Raw genomic sequence first — 22,901 nt, 5'->3', positions numbered from 1 at the left:
TTTGAGCAACTCCTTTGCTTTTCTCGCCCCTTTTTATCCCGTAGAGAACAGCACAAAACGAGCCAAATGAACACTCATTATCGTAGTTCCACTCCTAGTTTAGCTCCAAGAGACGAGGAGCGGAATCGCTGCCTTCAGCTCGAACGAAATGGTTTTATTTTATTTTATTTTATTTTATTTTTTTCCTCCCCATCAGGGTGTGTGAAAATCTCCTTGGAAACAGAGCCCTGATGCTGTGGCTGCTGCCTGGGCTGCGCAGAGAGCCGCGGCCCCGGGCTGTTCCCTGCCTTTGGGGCCGGATTCTCGCCTCTCCGGGGATGATTCCCTGGCTCTGATGATGCTGCCGTGGCAGGGATTTGCCGGGCTGGAGGTTCCAGATGTGGAGCACCCCCCAAAAACCCTGCTCCAGATGTGTTCTGGGCGAGGGGATCTCCCCGGAGGGAGCGGGGGCTGCAGCCCCCCGGTGGTTTTGGGGAGAGCCGAGACCTCCCAAAGCTCGTCCCCTGCCCCCCCGAGCCGCTGTGGCAGGATTTTGGCTGGAAATGGGCACGGACGTGGGGAGCCTTTCCCTGCTGCCCCCCGGCCCCCGCAGCCTTGTCCTTTGGGGAGAGCGGGAGGAGTTAATCCTCCAAACCCTCGCTCCGCTCCCGTGTGCGCTGCCCCGCGGGTGGAACAGGCGCTGGAGGCTCTGCGGAGGACACCCAATGCTCCTTCATCCCCTGTCCGCCCGAGGTGTCCCAGCGCACGGGGACAAAGTACAGCGGGGACACAGCGCGTCCTGCGGGGCACCAGAGCCCGGGGGAAACGGGGGAGAGGGCTGGGGATGGAAATGTGGGGTCAGGAAACTGCGGGGTCAGCCCTGGGGAGAGGGATGGAAACTGTGGGGTCAGCCCTGGGGAGAGGGATGGGGATGGAAACTGTGGGGTCAGCCCTGGGGAGAGGGCTGGGGATGGAAATGTGGGGTCAGGAAACTGCGGGGTCAGCCCTGGGGAGAGGGCTGGGGATGGAAATGTGGGGTCAGCCCTGGGGAGAGGGCTGGGGATGGAAATGTGGGGTCAGGGACTGGAAACTGCGGGGTCAGCCCTGGGGAGAGGGATGGAAACTGCGGGGTCAGCCCTGGGGAGAGGGATGGAAACTGTGGGGTCAACCCTGGGGAGAGGGCTGGGGATGGAAATGTGGGGTCAGAGGCAGGAACGTGTGGGGCCAGCCCTGGGGAAAAGAGTCAGGGATATGTGGTATCAGCTCTGGGAAAAGGGAAGGGGTTGGAAACTGTGGGACCAGCCCTGGGAGAAAGGGACGGGGTCAGGGATATGTGGTATCAGCTCTGAGGAAAGGGAAGGTGTTAGGGACATGTGGGATCAGGCCTGGGGAAAGGGGAAGGGTCAGGGATATGTCGGACCAACTCTCTCTATAAAATATATAAATATTATATCTATACCATACTACACTGTGTATAGTATATATAATATTATATAGTATTTATTGTGTATTTTCCATGTCCGGGTATATGTTCCATATTCTAGTCACAGCTCTGTCTCCAAATGGGATGGGTTTTTTTTGTGTGTGGTTCTGCCTTTTCCTGGCCCCTTCAGACCCCTGTTTGTAGTGGATATTCTGTGCCTGGATATTCTGGATATTCTATCTGGGGAGCTTGGGCCAGCACCAGGAGCTGATGATTCCCATCCCTCCAGGACACCAAATCCCAGCCCGAGGTGAGATAAAACCCCGATGATGTTGTCACACGCAGGTGAGAACCAGCCCTGCCCCAGCCAGGGGCAGATTTACAGCTCCGTGTTGGATTGAGATGTGCAAATCGCTGTTAAACCCCTCGTGTTCAGCCGAGTGAGGCCTCGCTCGTGTCCCCCCAGCTCCTGGGGCACCGCCGGCCTCGATGGGGAGACTTAAAAATAATTAAATTAATTCTGAAATCCTCCAAAAGCTAATTGGGAGAGGATTATCCCAGTGGAAACCAGAGACGTGGGGACAAGGGGCCGTTCCCTGGGGTGACCTGCATCAGGGGATGAGGCAGATGCTGTTTTCCCTCCTGCTGATCTGGCAGGAACAGGATCCAGGCTCAGAGATCCCCGAGCTCCTCTCATCACCTCTCGGGAACCTTGGCCTCCAGACGCCTTTTCCAGATGTCTCAGGCACAGCTGGATGTGCAGAGCAGCTCTTTGTGGGGGGATTTAAAGGGATTATTTTCAGCTTTGCCCAGAGGAGCTGTGGCTGCCCCATCCCTGGGAGTGCCCAAGGCCAGGTTGGACAATCTGGGACAGTGGGAGGTGTCCCTGCCCTGGGCAGGGTGGAACTGGGTGGGCTTTGAGGTCCTTTGTAACCCCAAACATCCTGGAATTCTCTCATTTTATAACACTGGTGGTTTTTTTTGTTTTTTGGGTTTTTTAGCATCTGTTGATATCTGACCCAATCTGTGTCTAATTTGGCAAATGTGCATTAATCCAAGTGTGGGAGCAATCCCTCTGCCCTTATCAGGAACCAGCCCAGCCCTCTGCTCCTCCAGGGATAACTGTGACATTCCTGAACCCTTCCCCGCGGGGTTCCACTTCTCTCCCCACGTAAAAATATCCCCACGCCCAGAACATCAGAGCACGAGGATTTGCTCATCCAAACCCCATCCAGCGCTAAACAGCCCAACTTTTGACAACCAATATCCACCGTCCTGCCCCCAAACCAATGAATTTTCTGCATGATTGGGTCGAACACCATCGTTCAGCTCTGTCTGCCGGCGGAGGCTTTGAAGTGCAAACCGATTATGCAGGGAACAAGCTGGGAGCTGGTTAATAAGTCCCGGCAAAGTGTGCGCTGCTGGGAGCCTGTGTAAGGCTCCGTGTAGGATTTTATTGTTTTTTGGGGTTTTTTTTAATTGTTTTGTCTTTCAGCGTGGAGAGGAGCAGAGCAGAGCGTGTCAGCAGAGAGAAAGAGCAGCAATGACACTGCTGGGGAAGGTTTAAAGCTCCCTGAGTGTTGATGAACAAACAGGAGCTGACTCTGCTGCCTCGGAAAATCTCCTCCTCGCCCTCGTGTGCCCGGTTTTGCCTGGCTTCGGGCAGGCTGGCTGTGAGCAGTCAAGGGAAATCAGCTCAGTTCTGCTGCTGGTGGAGGGAAGGAGAGCCACTGGCAGGGCTGCTCTGGGGTCTCACACTGAAATCTTCTTCAATTCTGGACGCTGCTTTTGGGGTGTTCTAAAATCCCTTTGTGCCTTTGATTGTCTCTGCTTCCCCTGTGTGACCCCTCCAGAGCTGCTCCTTCCTTTTTTATGGAGCCAAGTAGGAAAGGAGCTCTTTAATTGCATTTAAATGGCATTTTTATCCTTTTATCATCACCTTTTTATCCACTTCTGCAGGAGAGCAGGCCTGTGAGCATCCCCTGAACTCCAGCACAAACGCCTGGAGCGGGGCTTTGCCAATGGGAAGCCAAATTCCAGAGGTTGGGCTCTCCAGGGCTTGGCTCAGTTGGGCCAGTGATGGACAGATAATGGAGCTTACCAGTATTTTAAATATATTAAAATATATATGGGTATATATATATTTATATAAACATATATATAAAATATATTTTATACTTACCAGGGTTTTAAATCTGGTTTGGTGAAGGGCTTTCCACAGCCACAAAGTTCAAAGTCAGCTGCAAAAAAACCCTTTGTAACCTCAATGAAAATACCGATAAGAAAACTTCAGCAAAGGCTTTAAATGATCTATTTCTGCCGATTATTTCCCTCCTGATTTTTGAGTTCGCTGATGGGGGATGACCTCAGGAGGGTTGAGCCGCGATTCCCGGAGGAAGGGGGAGATGGAAACCCCAAACCGGGATGGGCCGATGGGAGCAGTGTCAGGGCCCGGGGCTGTTTGGTGCAGAAATCCAACTAAATATTAAACCTGGCCCTGTTTGTACCACACCTCGTAGGGAAAAATACTCAACTCCCCAAAACCCCAAACAAAACCCGCCGCAAAGGAAGAGAAACAAAGGGAAGAAATGTAATTAAAGGCTCTAATGAGGCCGGGAGGGGGCGCTGCGGGCACGGCTGAGCTGGGGACAGGGGACACGGGGACAGTGGGGGGACAGTGGGGGACAGGGGGACACTGCGGGGAACACGGGGACAGTGTGGGGATACGGGCAGGGAATGGGGGTCACAGGGACAGTGGGGTCACATCGACAGTGTGGGGGACAGGGGACAGTGTGGGGACAGGGGGGGACACGGGCAGGGAATGGGAGTCACAGGGACAGTGTGGGGACATGGGGACAGTGTGGGGGTCACATGGACAGTGGGGGTCACAGGGACAGTGTGGGGGCCATGGGACAGTGGGGGACAGGGGACAGTGTGGGGGACATGGGGAAAACCGGGGGACACGGGGACAACTGAGGGGCACGGGCAGTACAGTGGGGAAGGGGCTCGGGCAGTGCTGGGGTCCGCTGGTGAATGGGGAGGGGGACACGGGCAGTGCTGGGGCAGTTTTGGGGTCTGGCAGTGAATAGGGTGGAATCACAGGCAGTTTTGGGGTCTGGCAGTGTTTGAAGGGGTTCCGGGCAGTTTTGGGGGCTGGCAGTGAAGGAGGAGGGGTCCCAGGCAGTTTTGGGGTCCCGGGCAGTTTTGGGGTCCAGGAGAGGGGCACCACTGCTGCCTGAGGTCACACTCAGGTGACTCAGGTGGCCCCAAAACTCAGTGCCCAAGGGTCTGTGCCAGCCCGGGGATGTCACACCGGGGCCAGTGACTGTCACTGCTGTCCCTGTGACACACAGGTGCCAGCCCGTGGCCAGGTCTCTGTTACCTGCTTTACTTTGGGGTTTTTTTTAATCGATTGAGCCATTCACAAAGTTCAGGGGAAAGGGTGACTGCTCCTCCTGGGAAAAGGTGACATTTTCCTCTGCTGGGCCACGAGTGACACCGTGCCCTGACACTGGCTCTGCTCCCAGCCCAACTCCCAACCTGCTTCTGCTGCCACCAGAGCCAGGATTTCGGGATAAATGGGGCTCACTGATGCCTCTGCTTTTGCTTTTCCCTGCCCAGACCCCCTATCAATAAAACCAAGGCCTTTGTCCCCACGATTCCTGCCATGACATTCTCCTGGTCACACAAAAAAACCCCCCCATTTTGGAACCTGTCGGGAAATTTTCACCAGTTTAAAAAAAACCCGAGGTTTTGGTGGGGATGGTTTTATTCCTGACATGTGAAATGTCTGGATTCCTTCCCCCTGCGTCTGGCAGGATTTCTGCACTTTGAGAACATTCATCCCCTGCTCTTGCTGCCTTTCCTCAAGCTGTTTTTATTCCTACCACCACTCTTACCCATATATTGCCTTTTCTTTTTTCCCCTTTCCCTGTTCAGACTGTGACAAGAATAATCTCCTCCATGCCCCAGACTGAGGAGAGGAGGTTGGTTTGTTTTTGTGGCTGACTGGGCACGATATGCAGATGCTGCCCTGATGTGTGCAGCAACCGTGCCCACAAAATGCCAGGTTGATTTTGTTCTGTTTTTTTTTTTATTATTATTATTTTGCCTTTTTCTGAAGGTTCTGACAGGAGCCCGTGGCTGCAGGAGGGCAGAGGAACGAGATGAGCATTATTTTGAGTTTCCAGCGGTGGAGTTTTGATGTGGTGTGTCTGAGCCCTCGGGAGTGACTCCAGGCTTGGCCCTGGGAGGGCAGCTGATGGTTTTTTGGCTGGTTGGAACTTCTGACAGAGGCTGGCACATCTGATTTACTGTCGTCTGCCTCCGTTCCCAAGGAGACCACATATGGAGCAGCCTGAGATAAGCTGCTTATAACCTAAAGGTGAATGCCTTCAGATCTCAGTGTCCCATCCTCTCTGCCCATGGATAGCGAGCTCCTGCTGTCCCCTGCTGTCTTTATTTCACTGCCAGCACAGAATTAAAACCCCTCTGTGCTGTTGGGGAACTTTCCTGTCCTCACTGGAGTGATAAATCCGGGTTTGCTGGGGTCATTCCTGGTGCAGGTTTGTGGAGCACAATCCTGTTGGCTCTGGTTCCGTGGCCTGGTGGCAGCTCCAGGTGCTGGAGGTGCAGGATCCCCCGGGAATGTGCACAGGTCTGGGTTTGCTGCACCCCCAGCCCCTTTTTGGGTGCTTCACCCTCCTCCTGCCCTGCAGAGGTGCAGGTGTCCTGCTCAGAGTGGAGGATCACAGACTGGTTTGGGTTGGAAAAGGCCTCTTAAAAATCATCTCATCCCACCCCTGCCATGGCCAGGGCCACCTCCAGTGCCAAAGCCACCAGTGCCCACTGCAATTAATGCCAAAACCATCAGTGTCCATTGCAATTAATGCCAAAGCCATCAATACCTGCTGCAATTAATGCCAAAACCATCAGTGTCCATTGCGGTTAATGCCAAAACCATCAGTGTCCATTGCGGTTAATGCCAAAGCCACCAGTGCCCACTGCAATTAATGCCAAAACCATCAGTACCTGCTGCAATTAATGCCACTAAAGGCATCAGAGCCCACTGCAATTAGTGGGCCAAAGCCAAAGCCATGAGTACCTCCTGCAATTAATGCCAAAACCATCAGTGTCCATTGCAATTAATGCCAAAGCCACCAGTACCTGCTGCAATTAATGCCAAAACCATCAGTGCCCACTGCAATTAATACCAAAGTCATCAGTACCTGCTGCAATTAATGCCACTAAAGGCAGCAGAACCCACTGCAGTTAGTCCCCAAGCCAGCAGTGCCCACCTGTGAGCCCTGGAGGAGCAGGAGGGGTGATCACAGCCCCGATGCTCTCCCGAAGGTGCTGGTTTATAAAATCCTGCGGGTTTTGTGCCTGACTTGCAGCTCAGTTGGCCCAGGAGGGGCTTTTTTTTGTGCCCTCGTGGGGGTGGCAAAGGAAAGCAGCAATTCAGGCTGCTGCATGTTTGTATCAAACCAAAATTCGATCCAGTTAGTGAAGTAAAAAGGGTTTCTTATCAAGGCCAGCGCCAGCTGCTTTTAAGCAGTTTTTAAATTTTGATTTCCCATAAGGACTGGAATTAAAAAATTGGACGTATTCTGCTGAATAAAGACTTCCTGCCACTTAGGAATGCTGCCTTCTGCTAGCAGGGGAGAGGAGAAAAAAAAAAACCCATGTATTCATCTGAATTTTAAATTCTCAGCTACAAAGAAAGCAATTTGGACTCTGGGTAAAATTCGAAGCAGGGTAAAAATCCATTTTGCAGAGTAAAACTCACATCCAGCCCGGGGTCAAGAAAGGATGGAGCAACACTGTGGAAAGTCTCGTGGTGGGCTTTGCACAAGAGCAGATTGCTTCATTCTATTTTATTTTTTTTTTTTTCCCAACATTTTGGGCTCTCATCAAAGATGAGTGGATAGGAGACTGAATGTGCAGGAGCTTTCCCAACCTCCCCTCGGCTGTGACTGTGCCTTTCCATCTGCACTTTTAACCAAATCCATTCCCTGATCCCGGTGGCTTTGGGGAGGAAAAATTATTGCAGCTTCAGTGTTGTTGTGGGGGGTCCAAACCCATCCCCTGCTCCGTGCCCACCTACAAGGGGATCACTGAATGGCTCAAAACCCTGAAGAGATTAAAAAATTTAATAATTGAAAGGGCTTGAGTTTAGCAGAGCACTGAACAATTCCATTTGGATGGAATCTATGGGCTTTGATGGAATATTTGGGGTTGGAAGGGGCATGCTGAGGGCTGATTTGGGGTTTTATTTTTACCGTGGCCAAGGAGGGCTGGCACTGCTCACATCCCAAGCAGCTTGTGGCACAGCAGCTCCTGGCTCTTCCCTCGCCATCCTGGCTGAGGGAGCTTCTCTGGGTGCATTCTGCAGGAACCAGAGCAGACTCGCTCCTGTCGAAGCCTGCCTGAGCCACAGAATTAAATCCCTGCTGTTTAAAATGAAATAAATGGGGTGGTGAAGAAGCAGCGCTGGTGAAATCCCCCAAAAGGTGCAGAGAAAAGGGCTGGGAGTTCTGTGCCCTCGTGGTTTGCTCCTAAAACCCTCGTGGATTGTTCCTAAAAGCCTTCTGCTGCCTGGTGCTGGGGCGTGGTGTTGGCTCTGAGAGGGACACAGATGATGAGGCAAAATCAGGTGAATCCCTTTCAAATTTAACTCTTGTGAAAGTTGTGTCAGGAGCTCTCTGTGCCCGGCACAGCCAGGACCAGCTTTTCTTCGGGGTGTTTCGGGTGGTTTGGGGGATGTGTTGGGGTATTTGGGGTGTTATGACGTGGATTTTAAGGTGCTTTGGGGGGATTCTTTGGGTATTTCAGGTGGGTTTGGGGGTGGGTTTTGGTATTGCAGGTGGGTTTTGGGGGGATTTTGGGCTATTTTTGGGGTTTTGGTGTGTTTCAGGTGGGTTTGGGGATGTTTTGGAGTATTTGGGGTGTTTTGAGGTTGGATTTGGAGGTGTTTGGGGGGTATTTTTTGAGGGCATTTCAGGTGGATTTGGGGGTGTTTTTCGGTATTTCAGGTGGATTTGGGGGTGATTTTGGGTGATTTTTAGAGGTTTTGGAGTGTTTCAGATGGGCTTTGGGATGTTTTGGTGTATTTGGGCTGCTTTGAGGTTGGACTTGGGAGTGTGTGTTTTGGGTATTTCAGGAGGTTTTGGGGTAGTTTTTGCTATTTCAGGTGGGTTTGGGGGTGATTTTGGGCGATTTTTAGAGGTTTTGGGGTGTTTCAGGTGGGTTTTGGGGTGTTTCAGGTGTATTTGGGGTGTTTCAGGTGGATTTCGGGGTGGTTTTCGGTATTTCAGGTGGGTTTGGGGGCAATTTTTAGGGTTTTGGGGTGTTTCAGGTGAGTTTTGGGATGTTTTGGTGTATTGGGGGTGTTTCAGGTGTTTTTTGGGGTGTTTTTGGGCGGATCAGTTTGTGCTGATGGAGGTCACACCCTGAGCTCCATCCCAGGCTGATCCCTCAGCCCTGCCCAGCCGCTCTGCTGCTTGGCAGCTGCACTTGGCCGCAGCTCAGGGGCAGCAGAATTCCTGTTTGTCTCTGTAAATCCCTCTGGCATGGACGGGGGGACACAAACGTGAGGTTCTCATGAGGTTTTAGGCTGTGCTGGAATAAGGAAGAAGATTTAAATGGGCTTTTTTTCTCCCGGTAAATCTTATTTAATATAGAAGGGATATCAATTTGTCTTGCTTTGACTTTCACTTATGCCTCCAGTGCACTGCAGGGAGAAAATATTTGGCTGTCAATAACACAGTGACCACACAAAAATCAAAAATCACATTGAGGTTGGCCACCATCAGCCCCTTTTGGAGCTGCAGCTCTGAGTGTCTGCACCCAGAGCAGGCTGTGACCCTGAGCCCACAAGTCTGGCTGGCACTAGAAGCTAAAATGTGCTGGGCTGAGCTCTGGGGTGGCACAGGGACGAGCCCCTGGGCACAGAGGGATCTGCCAGGACGCTCCACAGCCTGGCCCTGACCTGGAGTCTCAAATTTGGGACCTTTTGCCTGGTGTTCAGCCCCTCCTAAATGAACCCACGGCTGATTAGAGACACTTTAATTGCTCTGTGCCTTGATGAGCAGAAGGAAAGGCTTTAGGATGCAGTTCTGGTTTTGCAGCCTTGTGATTCAGCTCGGCAAAGAGCACGTCCAATTTCCCTGGGAATTCCTTCCCAAAAAGGATCAACCTCTGCCCAGCTCCTCCTGGAGCAGCCTGAGCACAGCCCTGCTGCTGAATTTATCCATCCTGCTGGTTTATCCTGCTGGTTTCTCCTGCTGGTTTCTCCATCCTGGATATCTCCATTGCCTGTCCTGGGGTGGGTTTACACCAGAGGCTTTGCAGCCACCTCCTGCAGGTGATCCACAGAACATTCCAGAGCTCCAACGCCTTTTATGTGTCCAAAAACCAGAGAGAAAACAGAGCAGAGACCTGAGCTGAGTTTATTCCAAACACAGCTTTGGGTAGGGTGAAGGACCTAGGAGTGTTTCTAGAAATATTGATCTGGTTTTTTTGTGCCAGTTTGGGATTAAATCTGTCCATAACCGTGATGATCCTTGGAAAAATCAAAACTTTTGAGCCCCGGACTTTGGTGCTCTGTGAATGAGCTGCTGTGGCTTTAACACCAACTGCTCAGTCAGTTTTTTATTTTAATTTCAGACGGAAAGGAGCAGCCCCGGACGTGATGGATTACCTTGGTGACATTGATGACAGCTGGAGCAATAGGAGATGTTTGCACACTTGGCGTGTAACACCTCCAACAACTCCTTTATTGTACTAGGGAAGGGCTGAACTCCTTTAAAACCCGCTCCTAATTTCCAGCTGATGAGGCGAGCTGCTTTAATTACACAACTCGTGGTAGAACTTCCAGTTCTGTGTGGACAGATGGGGAGTGAGGAGAGAATTCTGGACTCGGTGGGGAGGAATTTCCCCCGTGGGAGAGGAGCTCTGCCCCTGCTGACTCAGAGCTGTGAAGGTTATAAACGACAAGTGCTGGGGCTGGCAACAGGCACAATTATGTCTGAACCATGGTGGTGCTTATGCAAAAACAATCAGATTTATTTTTAGCTCATGAATTCTGCTGGGAAAAGAATTGTTCGGGTTTTTTTTTGAGGTGTCACCTTGGCAGCTTGGTGCTGCAGGGATCACAGGAACCTGGTAAAAATTGGGATATTGGGTTGTAAAAGGGTTAACTGAGACTGTCAGGTTGGTCAGCCTCAAGTGATTTTATTTTTTTGGGTTGCCTAAAACAAATTCCTAACACTAAAACCCTAATTATCCTACTCTTTTAATCCAAGATGCTATTTCATTGTTTTGATTATCTGAGATCATTGCACATCCATATTTATGACAGCCCTGAAGACTCCAGAGTCCAAAGCTTTTATTTCCTGGGCAGACACAACACAGGAATTCAAAACAAGACACACACAAATATACACCAATATACATTTAAACGGTGCAGAAGAGGTAGTACCATTAATTAAGAAATAATTATATGAGCAGTAAAAACATGGAGACAATTCAGTTCTGTCTTCATTGAGCCCCTTTGGAGTATCACAAGAGGCTCCAGAGTGATTTATTCAGCATCAATCCCAATTTAAAAGTGTGCTCTGTTCTCTGATATGATTTTACCTGGAGTTTTTTATTCCTGGCCTTCAGGTGAGTAGCTGAAGGGGACAGCTCTCAGTGCAGAAATGAGACATCATGGTTTGTTAACGACTCAGAAAATGAGCTTTGAATTCATCACCTACAGGAACCAGATTGTCTGTGCACCTCGGGATGGGATTTTTTTCTTATTTTTCTTTCTCTAAACACACCCAATTTCATGAGTGAGTTTTGTTCTGGAGAGGGGGGAAAAAATTTATATATATGTATATGAAAGAGGATGGGTTTTATTGCTGCCCTGAGGAAAAACTCCAGTGCAGCCCTGAATTTCTACTAAGAAACTGCAGAAATTAGGTTATATTGGGGGTGAAAAAAACCATGAACTTGATCTCTGTGGAAACAGAATCCTGAAAGTATTGAAAAATAAAGGTGGAAAGGCTCTAAGAGGCTTCCCAGGGCACATTTAGGAGCACCCTGGGGTGCAGAGAGAAGCTGCAAAGAACAGATCACTGAGCCAGAGCAGCAGAACTTTGAGGCTCTTCCAGAGCTCCTCTGACCTGGCTGATTATTCCTGATTTTTTTTTTTTTTTGAACTGAAACCAGCTGAGAGGTTTTTCTCTGTGAAAAGTGCTTTGGGGAAGAAGAAAAGAAGGATTATCAGCTGCAGAGGGTTAAGAATAGAAAGCAGAATAGAGCTCAGTAAATGTGTTTTGTGGTTGTATCTCCAAGGTGTATCTGCTCAGGGGAGGCAGATTCAGTCCAGGGAAGGTGACAGGGAAAGAGCAAGAAGAATTCCTTTTTTTTGGAATTTTTTTTTCCCCAGATTTCTTGTTTTTTTTCCCTGTTGTTTAAGCTGTGGTGGGCCATCAGGTGAAATGAAATAAATCCAAAGCGAACAGCCAGGCCAGGAGTGGAGGGGAGATCCTGCAGGTGACTTTTATCTGATGTATTCCTCCTCAGAGGTGCAGGACGTGTCTTCTTCTGTGCTTTCCTCCAAATCTGGCAGGTTGCCCCAGAGCAATACGTTCACACCTGGTGGGAAGGAGACAAAAGAGAGAGGGGAGAAAAAAAAAAAAAAAAAAAAAAAGGTATTTTTGGATTGTGACCTTATTTTGAAGTTGCACAACTGTCTATTTTCAGAGAAAATAATCCCTGCAAAACCCAGGAAGTCACGTCCATGATGAAGAAATCTATTTTCTATCTTCCTTCAAAGTGATCTTGGGAGTGTTGTTGTTGTTTAATTTAATTTTTTTTTCCAGCCCAAGTCAGAGGATAAATCCCCTGCCCACAGAAATATTTACATAACCACTTTGGGCAGGTGTTGCCAACGATTTGTTTGTGCACAGCATCCATGTGAGGCGCAGGTGACACTGCAGGCTTTGGGCAGGGTGGTTTTAGCAGGGAGCTTTGCATTCCTGAGGCTCCAACCCTGCCAGACACTTGGCATCTCTCCCACCAGGATGCAGGAGCTGCAATTCCAGCTCAGGAGGACTCAGGGGAGGGTCAAAGTGACAACTCAACAAAGTGACTCACCCAAAAAAAAAAAACCACCCCATAGAGATGCCCCTTGACAGCTGCTTGACAGAGCAGTAAAACCATCCCCAGCCTCTATAAATAAACCCGTGTTTATTATACTGGTGCAGAAAACCCTGACTTCTGTCCGCGGAGGGGAAGGTGAAGAGAAATCCACACTGAAACTTTCCCTCCCAGCTGCCTCTGCCCTCTCTCTGGTTTCCTAAAAGAGCAGCAATCCCTCCCCGTGTCAGCCTCAATCCCAGTGCTTTGGTTAGGATGGGGAGAATTGGGATTTTTTAAGGGAAAAGGGAAGGAATTTGGTGTCTCCTCACCAGAAGGGTCGAGCCTGTTGATGCCAAGCACGGCCTGGCTGTGGAACATCCAGAGGTGGCCGTTGTTGCAGGACAAGAGGCAGGGCTTGCAGGGACAAATGACATGGTAGCCAACAACATTCCCGCTGGGAAGGCAAAGGAGAGAGTGAGCCTGGGGAAAAGGTGGGTCTTTTCCAGCTCCAATGAGCCAGCCCCAGAGCGTTATGTAACGCTGGTGTTTCGGTGGAGTGCAGGGAACAGGGTCAAACAAGTATCTTAAATATTTAGGGAACATCTGTTGGGAGTTACAGAATATCTGAGTTTTAGATCTTTGGCAGGCAGGGAAGGGTTTAGTAACCCAAATTGTGTAACTCAGATTCGTTTACATACCAACAAACGCTGGTGGGTTTCTGTGTTTGTTTTTTTTCCTTTGGAAGGTTCCAACCAGCAGAGGAGTTCCTCACACCCCAAATCCACCTGTACACCAGCACAGGAGGGCACCAGCAGGGAGGGGCGAGGAAACTCACATTATGGAATGGTTTGGGTTGGAAAGGACCTTAAATCTCATCCAGTTTTCCCCCCTGCCATGGGCAGGGACATTTCCCACTGTCACAGGGTGCTCCAACCTGGCCTTGGACTCTTCAGGGATGGAGATGGAAGAGCCACACAATAATCTGGGCCAGATTATTGACCTTTATCAACTCTCCTAGACCATTTATCCATTCTCATGTACTCTGATATTCCTATTTCTCTTCTTCCCTCTAAAACCCCAAAACATCGTGTCCCTGTCACAACCCACCCCGCTGTTCAAATCTGAGAAAGGTATAAAAAATCTCAACCAAAAGGGGCTGAAAGAACCCTCTCAGAAAACTGCGAGCTGTTTGGGAGCTGTTGTTTTCCCCCTTAAATATCAGGCATTAATAAGGAGGATAAAAGAACTGGGAGAACTTCAGCGACGGCGTGTTCCATCTGCTCCCAACAACCCGATCTGCCAAGAGGATGTTCCATTAATTAGCAGATGAGTAACTGCTCCTGGCTGGGGCCTCGTTCACAGAGAGATCTCGGTGTTGAGGCAGACATTTCACCGGGCAGGTGGCACAGAAGCTTCCAGGAGCCTCTTGACAATGCTTCTGTCACCTCTCCACCGGGGGACTGGCACAGAAATCACCCTGGCAGCCTTGAGAGAGGTGGGCTGAGTTTTCTCCCCCGCCCAGCAGCGTGAAATTTTGCACTGAGGGGGGGAGGAAGACAATCTGTTCCTTCATCCCTGAGCTGCGGGAGGTGGCAGCGAGGAGGGGACATGGGGGGACACGTCAGTGCCACCCCTCTGTGCGCTCACCACTTGAGGCAGGCGATGTTCTTCAGCTTGCACTTGCAGATCTCGGTGAAGTAGCAGCTTCCGATGAAGTCGACAGTTCTGGGGGAAGGAAATGGACACGAGTCGAGGGTTGTGGCGGTCACAGCCCCGGTGACACCGGCAGTCATGGACTTTGATGTCACCACAAAGCGATGCTGCCATTGGCCCCGGGTGGGTTAAACCTCCCCAGGCCACACGGTTCCCTTCTCCTTTTGACTCGCAGCCCTACTCAGATGGAAACTTTAATGAGAGACCTACGTGGCTTTTGCAGGAGTATCAAAAATCCTCTTCAAACAGCCCCAAAAAAGCAGAGCTTGCCTTGGTCCTCAGAGGCTCTGGGCTCAGTGTGGCACTGTCACTCAGAGCCCTGATTAGGGACCCGAGCTGCTGCCAAACCCCAGCTCAGAGACAGAACAATACCTCCGAGGCTGGGATGTTTAAACCCAAACCTTTGATTCCTTATCTCCTCTCCAACCCGTACTTTCTGATTACCATGTCATTTCACAACCTGATTTCCTTGCTATTCAAATCTGGCTATGGGAAAGCAGCGCCGAGCCGAGCTGGGGAGAGTCCTGGCAGCAGTGACAGATCAGGTTTGTTCTGTTTGCGGGTCTTTATTTTAAATTCTAATCTTCGCCTCGGAATGGAGCGGGAGGAGCTTCCCGCGGCTGCTGAGCCTGTGTCATCCCTCGGGATGGATTAAATTGGAGTTTGGATTTGCCCTGCACGGGACATCCTTTCTGCTATCCTGCCGTGGATGGATAGCATATAACCGTGTGTCTGCGGGGCCGTTCTCCCGGTGACACCGGGATTTGGAGGGATACCCCGGGGCTGACAGGACCCCGTCCCCCGCTGGGACCCTTTTCCCCCTTCCCGGCGCTTACCCCGAGGGCGGGACGTCGGTGGAGTAGAGGTCGGTGTCGGTGTCGGCCAGCAGCACGGCCTTCATCCCCCGGGAGCTCAGCACCTGGCGGCAGAAGCGGCAGCACAGCACGCTCACGCAGCGGTCCTCGAAGGTGCAGCCGCTGGAGGACATGGCGGGTGGGAGCCCGGCCCCGCTCCTGTCCCGATCCTGTCGCGATCCCGATCCCGATCGCGGTCCCGGTCCCGTCCCGGTCCGGTGCCAACGGCCACGCTCCCACCTGTCAGTTTGAATTCCCGACCGCGCCCTCTCATTGGCCGCCGCAGGCCACGCCCACTCAATTGAAAACTCCAGTGGCACCACCCCTGCCGCCTGCCTATTGGTGAGAAGGAGCGCCGTGCCTCGATTCTATTGGTCAAGCCTGCTGTCACTCAGACTCTCGTCCCGCCCCCGCGCCGCCCTCCTCCGGCGGGGTGGTGCCACGGGCGCCAAGCGGCGGGAAGAGGGGGCGGGATCATTCGGGGCACGGCGCCGTCTGATTGGTTCTCGTGCCCGTCGCTCACGCCGATCGCTCCGCGCCCATTGGCCGGAGCGCTGGGCGGGGCGGGGCGGCGGCGGGCCGGTGTGGGGGACCGGGCGGCGGGCGCCAGCGGCCGGAGGACGCCCGGCTGCGGGAGGCGGCTCCGCAGTGCCCAGGTAATCGCCCCGCCCGGCCGCCCGACCCCCGCAGCTCCCGTGCCACCCCTCGGCGGGCCGCGGGCAGCCCTCCGCCGCCGGCCCCGCCGCCTCCCGGGCTCCCCGAGCCGCGTCCCCTCAGCCCCGGCCCCCCCCCGGGACCCCCCCACGCTTCCTCTCCACGCCGCCCGCATTGTTCTTCCCGGGGCGGGATGCGGATCCGGCGGGTGCCGTGTTTATTTATTTCTTCCTTCCATACGCCCATCTTCCTCGGGGGGCTGCGGCCGCGCGCTCTCCCTCCTTCCCCCCCACTCCTTCCCCCCCAAAAAAATCCGGGTAAGAAATACAAATTGAGAAGAAAAAACGGGGGAAAAGTTGTGTCCCGCCCTGCAGAGCGCAGCGGGCGCTGGAAGAAATCCTAAATCACCCCCCCTTCCAGAGGGAAAAAAAAAAAAAAAAAGAAATAAAGGCGAAAAGGGAGAAGCTGCGGGCGGAGCCGCCCGGCGGGGACGCGCCCGGTGTGTGCCCGGGGCCGGGCCGCGGTCAGCGGGGGATGCTGCGGGCCACGGCCCGGGGAGCCCCCGGTGGGGCCGGGGAGCCCCCAGAGGGTCCGGGAGCCGCTCCCCGAAGGAGCCCCGGTCCCCCAAGGAGCCCCGTTCTCCCCCCGGGAGCCGCTCCCCAAATTCTCCGCCCAGACTTGCACCCTAAACCAACCCCCAAATTCTTCCCGGGGACCTGCACCCCAAATTCTCCCCCGGGGCTTGCATCCCCAAATCGACCCCAAATTCTGCTCCGGGAGCTGCACCCCAGATTAACCCCTGCTCCTCCGGCAGCTGCATCCCAAAGGAGCCTCTGCTCCCCAAACCATCCCCCGGGAGCCGCACCCCAAATCATTCCCCGGGGTTTGTACCCCAAGTGATGCCCCGGTTGCCCAGGAGCTGCAGCCCACGGTGTCCCGGGGGAGCCGCTGTCCCCGGGCCGTCCCCGGTGCCCGGTGTAGGCGTGTTCCCGGTCACCTGGCCGGGCTGCGCTCGGAGCCTCCCGCTGCTGCTGCTGCTGCTGCTGCTGCTGCTGCTGCTCAAAGGACGATTTGCAGTGTCAGGGTGGCAGGGCAGCTTCGCTTCCCATCGCGGATTGGGGCTGCCAGCGCTCCATTTCTAAATATACACGTCTATTTCTTGTTATTGTTATTATTATTATTATTATTTGTGTTCGCAGGCGAGCAAACCGGAGCTGCTTCTCCCTCCGCGGCTGCTCTCGTTTGGGATTTGATTTGCATCATCTGCGAGCCCATTGGAAGAAATAAATAAAGAGAAGAGCAGAAGAAGAAGGAGGAGGAAAAAAATTTTAAAAAAAAGGCAGAAAGGGCGAACCAAAGGCACACAAAACATGTGCGGAAGGACTTCCACTCGCTGGCTGTGCCATTGAGGATCAGGAAGAGCCTTCGGGGGCTGCAGGATCTCGGCAGGCTGATGCTGCTGCTCAAGGATTTGGTGCAGGGAGACAAAACTGCTGCCTCTTCCCTCCGCTGAGCTCAACATCTGCATTTTCCTGCTGCTGTGCTCCCTCTCACACCCTCTCTCCATGGACTGATTTTTTAATATTTTTTTTCCCTTTTTTTTTTTTTTTTTTTTGCGGGAGGGGGGTGGGAAGGGAAGGACCAGGAGAAAAGCCAAGGCATCGTGCTGAGAGGAGCGAAAAAATTGCCTTTATAGCTCGCGTTCTGGTGGATCTCTTTCGAGGTTATTCAGCTTTTTGGGAAAGAAAACATGACGTCGCCAGCCAAATTCAAAAAGGATAAGGAGATCATAGCTGAATACGACACTCAAGTTAAAGGTAAGGGACGGTTTTATTTCCATCCTTTAATGCGAGCCTGCCTGGCCATTGTAGGAGTTTGCAGTGTGGATGTTTGGGTGGGGAAGAGGGAAATCATTTGCAGATTGCCTGGAATTTGCAGGGCTTTTTTTTCGGCGTTACAAAGCTGGGTCGGGTTTTGTCAGAGCTGTGTCCGTCCCCGCGGGGCAGCTCCTGCTTTGGTGGTGCTGTTTTTGAGGTACCACAAGCCAGGAATTTTTAATTTTTTAAATTTTTTTTTTTCATGGAATACCCACCTTTTTTTTTTTTTTTTTTCGAGTTCGGGGAGAGATCCATCTTTCCCTTTCCGAGAGGCGACGGCTTTGCATGTGAAATATGAGAGGCAGGGAATTGCTTTTTAATCCTCTGCCTGTCATGGGAATCTTTGAACAATCTGTGCAGTGTCAGAGGAGCATATTTCCACTGCTGCTGATGGGGGACTGTGCTCCAGGGTCCCTGGGAAGCTGCTGCTTGTGCTAGAAACTTCCATTATTCAGGATTTTGCTGGGGGTGAGTCCATCAGATGTATTCCCTGCTTTTTCCTGGAGTGTAACACCTCGAGGCTGCAGTGTGGGTGTGGGTGTACACACATACACAGAGAGATGCACACACACTCAGAAATGAATAAAAACTCCTGCAGCAGCGTTATTCCCATCAGCACAGGGAATAATAAACGGATTTAAACAGTGGGCTTTGCAGGGAGAATTCAGCTGGCTGCGTTTCAGGCCGTCATGTGCCATAGGTTTTTTAAAAAAAATAATAAAATTAAAGATTGGTGAAATGCCCCCCTTTAAGCTGCTTATTTTTGTGAAGTTTTCACGATTAAATGTATATAAAAGAATAATTCAGGTTTGTGCATGGCTTAATATGTCGCTGCTAGGAAGTTGAGAGATTGAGTGATTTATCTAATTGGTTAAAACTTGCTTGGTATGCTCAGAGCATGCAGGAAAGATGGCCTTCGGGCAGGGCTGATTGAGTTAAAAATCAATGCAATTTGAAAAAAAAAAAATAGCCAGATTTAAATCTGAGTAGGAAACCTAGATTAAAACTGACAATTAAGGTATTGTTTTGCAATTAGGTGCTGGGTTATTTTTCCTGCTGGGGAGGGGAGGGTCTGCTTGTTGGCTGCAAATCATTACAACGTGTTGTCCCTACAAGACACCTCTTACCCTGACCCCAGGGCCCTGCACCCAGAAGCAGTTTGGGTACTTCTGGTGAAAAATGCTTATTTGAGCAAATGTGAAGCTGTGTTAAGAGTTTATTCTGATTTTTTTTAAAAAAAATATTGAGGTTCCTGAAGTTAGAAATGGAGAAGGGCGTGTTTCTCTTTTACTGGTTTAGTTTCTATTCCTGTTTTCGAGCTGCCTTTGGAACTGGGAATCGCAGTCAGTGTAAAATTAGAGGCTTGGAGGTTCTTTCATTATTTACCCCATCAAGATGTGCGTGATGGATGCGAGCTGGCAGTCACAATATTTGGGAATAACAGGGAAAGGAGGCTTTAGAATTAGCAAAGCGCATCCTCTCACCTCTCAGCTCTCGCATGAATTAGAAATCCTTCCCTTCCTTTTCAGGCAAGGCACCAGGAAAATGGGAAGGAGCTTTCCCTGTTGCTGCCAGAGCTCAGCTCATCCCCGGGGCTGTCAATTAATCTGGGAATGTGCTCCCAGAAGTGGACTGCAGTAGTGGCACATGATTTTTCTAATTTTTTTTTTTTTTTTTTGGCCTTGTGAAGCATTTCTCTGTGAGATGCAGGAGGTTAAGGAGGCCGGAAGTGTGTGAAGGGATCAGGAGGAGCTGGGAGAAGGGGTTTTCCTTCCTGGATTAGTGGTGAGGGCAGCCATGGGGATGCTCGGGATGCTGGTCCCTCTCCCAGCGCAGGGATGGGGAAGGAGCTGCTGATCCATCTCCTGCCCGTCCTTGGCAGGGAGCAGACAGCTCAGGAATGCACGGTCCTGCAGGGACCCTCTTCCACATCCCCTCATTTATTTCAGAGGGGAGCGTCTCTTTCCCACCCAGCTCCCTTTGGCAATGGGGATCGTGGTCTCCCTGCCTCGAGGAACCGACTTTGGGGGGAGACTTTGCTCCTTTTCAAACCCCACAAACCTTGCTTTACATCCCACAGATCCCTCAGTTCTGGGCTGTGGTTCCTTACGGGAATCTCTCAGCTCCAGTCCCAGGGGTGTGCAGGTCTCTCCATCACAGTGGCAAGATGAGACAGTGCTGAATCCATGGAAATCCAAAGTGTGGTGGTGCTGCCTCGTCACCAAACACACACCAAGGTTCTTACAGGAAAGATTTCGGTGTTCTGCTCCCAATTCTGCTCCCAATTCTGCTCCCAATTCTGCTCCCAATTCTGCTCCCAATTCTGCTCCCAATTCTGCTCCCAATTCTGCTCCCAATTCTGCTCCCAATTCTGCTCCCAATTCTGCTCCCAATTCTGCTCCCAATTCTGCTCCCAATTCTGCTCCCAATTCTGCTCCCAATTCTGCTCCCAATTCTGCTCCCAATTCTGCTCCCAATTCTGCTCCCAATTCTGCTCCCAATTCTGCTCCCAATTCTGCTCCCAATTCTGCTCCCAATTCTGCTCCCAATTCTGCTCCCAATTCTGCTCCAATTCTGCTCCCAGCTGTAGGAACAGCGAGGAAATGGTGTCAGCTCTCTCTGAAATCTTTCCCCCCGAGTTGGGAAGCGGAGCAGTGGCTGCTGTGGGGGTGAGATGAATCACGTGTTGGCGTGCCACACGAATTGTGAGGTGGCATCTGCTCCTCTCAGGAGGAAACTCGGATATTTTTTGCTGGCATTTACAAACTTGGGGTGTTTTTTGTGCTTCTCTCCATGCTGGGAGCCGTGTTTAGAGGTTAGTTTAAAACCCTTAATCCACAAACACCTCCTTAAGCACTTTAAATGATTGCTAATGGAATGATGGAGCTTTGTTTAAAAATTTAATAGCCTTAAGTGGTTAATCAGAAACCATTTAAAGGACCGCTTGATTAATAGATCATCACGATGCAAAATTTTTGATTTTTTGTTGCTGAATGAGCTCGGTGTTTTTTATTGAAAAAGGGGCAGTAGGGCAAAAGATCTTGGAATGGTTTGGGTTGGGAGGGACCTTTAAGCTCATCTCATGGGCAGGGACACCTCCCACCATCCCAGGCTGCTCCAAGCTGGCCTTGGACACTTCCAGGGATGTGGATGAGTGACACTTTCTGTTGTCCCATAACCATCAGCTTTAGGTGTTTGTTGTCTCCCAACAGCCATTTCTCTGCCTCTTTTGGGTTGGAGTTGCCTCTTCCTGTGCTTTGTGTGTGTGTGTGTGGAGATAAACATTTGAATGGAGTTAATTTCTGCAGTTGAAGGTGTTTTTAAGCCAAGCTGCCATGCAGTGGTCAGGGGAACAAGGGGCTCCTCACTGGTGACCATCTGTGAATGGAACCAGGCTGGACACAGCCTGGAGTTCTTCTTGGTGTGAGCCTCGAGGTGACCACCAGAGGATGTGCTGGAGTGCCCAGTGAGCCCACGGTGTCACACACCTGGAGGTTCAGCTCCAAACCCACTCTCCTGCAGAAGGGAATTAACCCACAGAGGTGCCCAGACTCGTGTCACTGTTAGGGACACCAAAGAAGGAAAAAGGTCAGCAGGAAAGCTCTGAACTTTATTTCTCTGACTCCAATATATACCCTTTGACAAAGATTGGCCGCACAGGTTGTCACCTCTCCCACCTCATTGGTGGACATCACCATCAATCACCTTTCTCCTCCCAGAAGAGAAATATATAAACCAAATAGATAAATTCTAAAAACACACGTCGTTTTCTTGAAGCTGCATGAGAACAAAATACAAACAGTGAAAAGCAGGCAAACTTGGGGTGACAGACTCGTTGATTTGCCCCAACACTCCAGCCTTTCTCCGCTTGGTTCCATGTCATTGTTTCCATCTTGGTTGGTTGGTTTGTCCTCCCTGCTCTCGGATAGAGGGTCCTCGGGGTGCCTCTTTTTGAGGGAACTCCAGCAGGAATCCGTGTCAGTCCATTGGAATCCTCCTGCCAGGACGACCCAGGGTCGGCAGGGGAGGGAAGAGCTGCTTTGATTCCTCCCCGTGCCATGTGCTCACGGAGCCTGGGAAGCTGCAGGGTGACGTTCCCGGGGCTCCGTGTGGAGCCTTTGATATCCTCCAGCTCATCCCCTTGTCTGGATTGTCTCTCCCAATTCCTTTGTGCAAGTTGTGGTGAGGCAGAGATAATTAATTTATGCTGTGCAGTGTGTTCCATGTGAGGTTGGGGATGTTGCCTCCCCGTGCCCGAGCAAACGCTGTCAGGGTGGGGTGTTTTTTTTGGTTTAATGTATTAAATTGGAGTGTACACTTGCTGAGGAAAGAAAAGCCAGTGATTTATCTCTTAATTCTCCTTTTCTTTCTCCTCGTGTCCCACGAGAGCCTTATATTTAATTAGTTTGTGTAAAGCTTCAGTAAATAGCTCCATGGTTTGAGCTGCGGAAATTTAATACTGACATTTTTTTACACAGCGTGGGCTCATAAACCACTTCTGTCCTTGAGTAGTCGCTAGCAAAGGTTAAAATGCATCTCCTGCAGATCTTGTAGCCCAGCCCAAAAAGTGCTAAAAATATGACAAATGGATGAGGTAATTTATAGCAGGAACAAGCAGAGTCCAGAGGTGGCTGCGTGGTTGCTGAGCTGAGTTTGTCTTTGCTCAGGGAAGATTCCTGATAAGAACAACTCCAGGCAACCTCCCAGCTGCCATCACACTCAGGCCACTGAAATGTCCAAAACTTTCCCTTAAACCTGCCCAAAATGGCTGATAAATTTCGGATGAGTCCCTTCCTCCTCTCAGTGTTGAACATCTGAGAGAGTGTTTGATCTGATTGTGATTTTTTTTTTTTTTTTTTGCCTTTAATGCCGTGTGGAAATCTCGTTTGTATGGTCCATCTTCCTGAGGGATGCTCAGCAGTTTTTAATCCCAGTGAACCCTCCTGACTGGTCCAGCCCTTCTGGGTGTGAAAGATTGCAGAAGTAGCTGTGACGGGCTCAGCAGCTGTAATTTGAGGGCTGGAAGGGAAGTGGGATGCTTTTGGCAACGATTTCAACCAAAAATTTGCAAATTTGCATTTCTCTCAATGGTTGCAAAGTTGTTTGGTTGGTTTTTTTTTTACAGAACAGGCTTCAGGTTTTTAACTCAATGAGCTGAAATCACTGGCATTTATTTCACTGCTGGACCTGTGCCCTTTGGGCTTTTTTTTGGGCTTTTTCAGTGTCGATGTGGCGTGTAAATGTTGATTTCTGTGTTCAGGTCTCCAGGTT

General features: G+C 51.0%; 2 protein-coding genes across 3 annotated transcripts in view; one reads left to right on the top strand and one right to left on the bottom strand.

Annotated features, from left to right (window-relative positions):
• Window positions 1–10,511: 10,511 nt before the first annotated feature.
• FAM72A (family with sequence similarity 72 member A) lies at window positions 10,512–15,344 on the bottom strand. The gene is made up of 4 exons (XM_066335949.1): window positions 15,082–15,344; window positions 14,180–14,257; window positions 12,862–12,986; window positions 10,512–12,046 (listed from the first exon to the last, which is right to left on the bottom strand). Exons 1-4 carry the CDS (start codon window positions 15,231–15,233, stop codon window positions 11,952–11,954), a joined length of 450 nt encoding a protein of 149 aa, XP_066192046.1. The 5' UTR covers window positions 15,234–15,344; the 3' UTR covers window positions 10,512–11,951.
• Window positions 15,345–17,354: 2,010 nt separating this feature from the next.
• The window catches only part of SRGAP2 (SLIT-ROBO Rho GTPase activating protein 2), a 94,244-nt gene continuing 88,697 nt past the window's right edge, over window positions 17,355–22,901 (top strand). For both annotated transcript variants that reach the window (XM_066335908.1, XM_066335906.1), the window contains exon 1: window positions 17,355–17,570. In XM_066335908.1, coding sequence (XP_066192005.1) covers window positions 17,504–17,570 — 67 coding nt within the window. In that variant the 5' untranslated portion in view covers window positions 17,355–17,503. The remainder of the gene's footprint in view (window positions 17,571–22,901) is intronic.

This window comes from Sylvia atricapilla, chromosome 25 (assembly GCF_009819655.1).
Source record: "Sylvia atricapilla isolate bSylAtr1 chromosome 25, bSylAtr1.pri, whole genome shotgun sequence".
In the NCBI taxonomy this organism is placed as follows: Eukaryota; Metazoa; Chordata; class Aves; order Passeriformes; family Sylviidae; genus Sylvia; species Sylvia atricapilla.
This window is presented reverse-complemented; position numbering and strand designations above follow the sequence as displayed.

What these genes read in the sequence shown, in the direction of transcription:
- FAM72A (XM_066335949.1), bottom strand. Translation starts at nt 15,233, where the DNA reads ATGTCCTCCAGCGGCTGCACCTTCGAGGACCGCTGCGTGAGCGTGCTG. An exon ending in AACATCGCCTGCCTCAAGTG is followed by an intron (nt 12,987 to 14,179) that starts GTGAGCGCACAG and finishes TTGCCTTCCCAG; the next exon opens with CGGGAATGTTGTTGGCTACC. An exon ending in CAACAGGCTCGACCCTTCTG is followed by an intron (nt 12,047 to 12,861) that starts GTGAGGAGACAC and finishes CCTTCCCACCAG; the next exon opens with GTGTGAACGTATTGCTCTGG.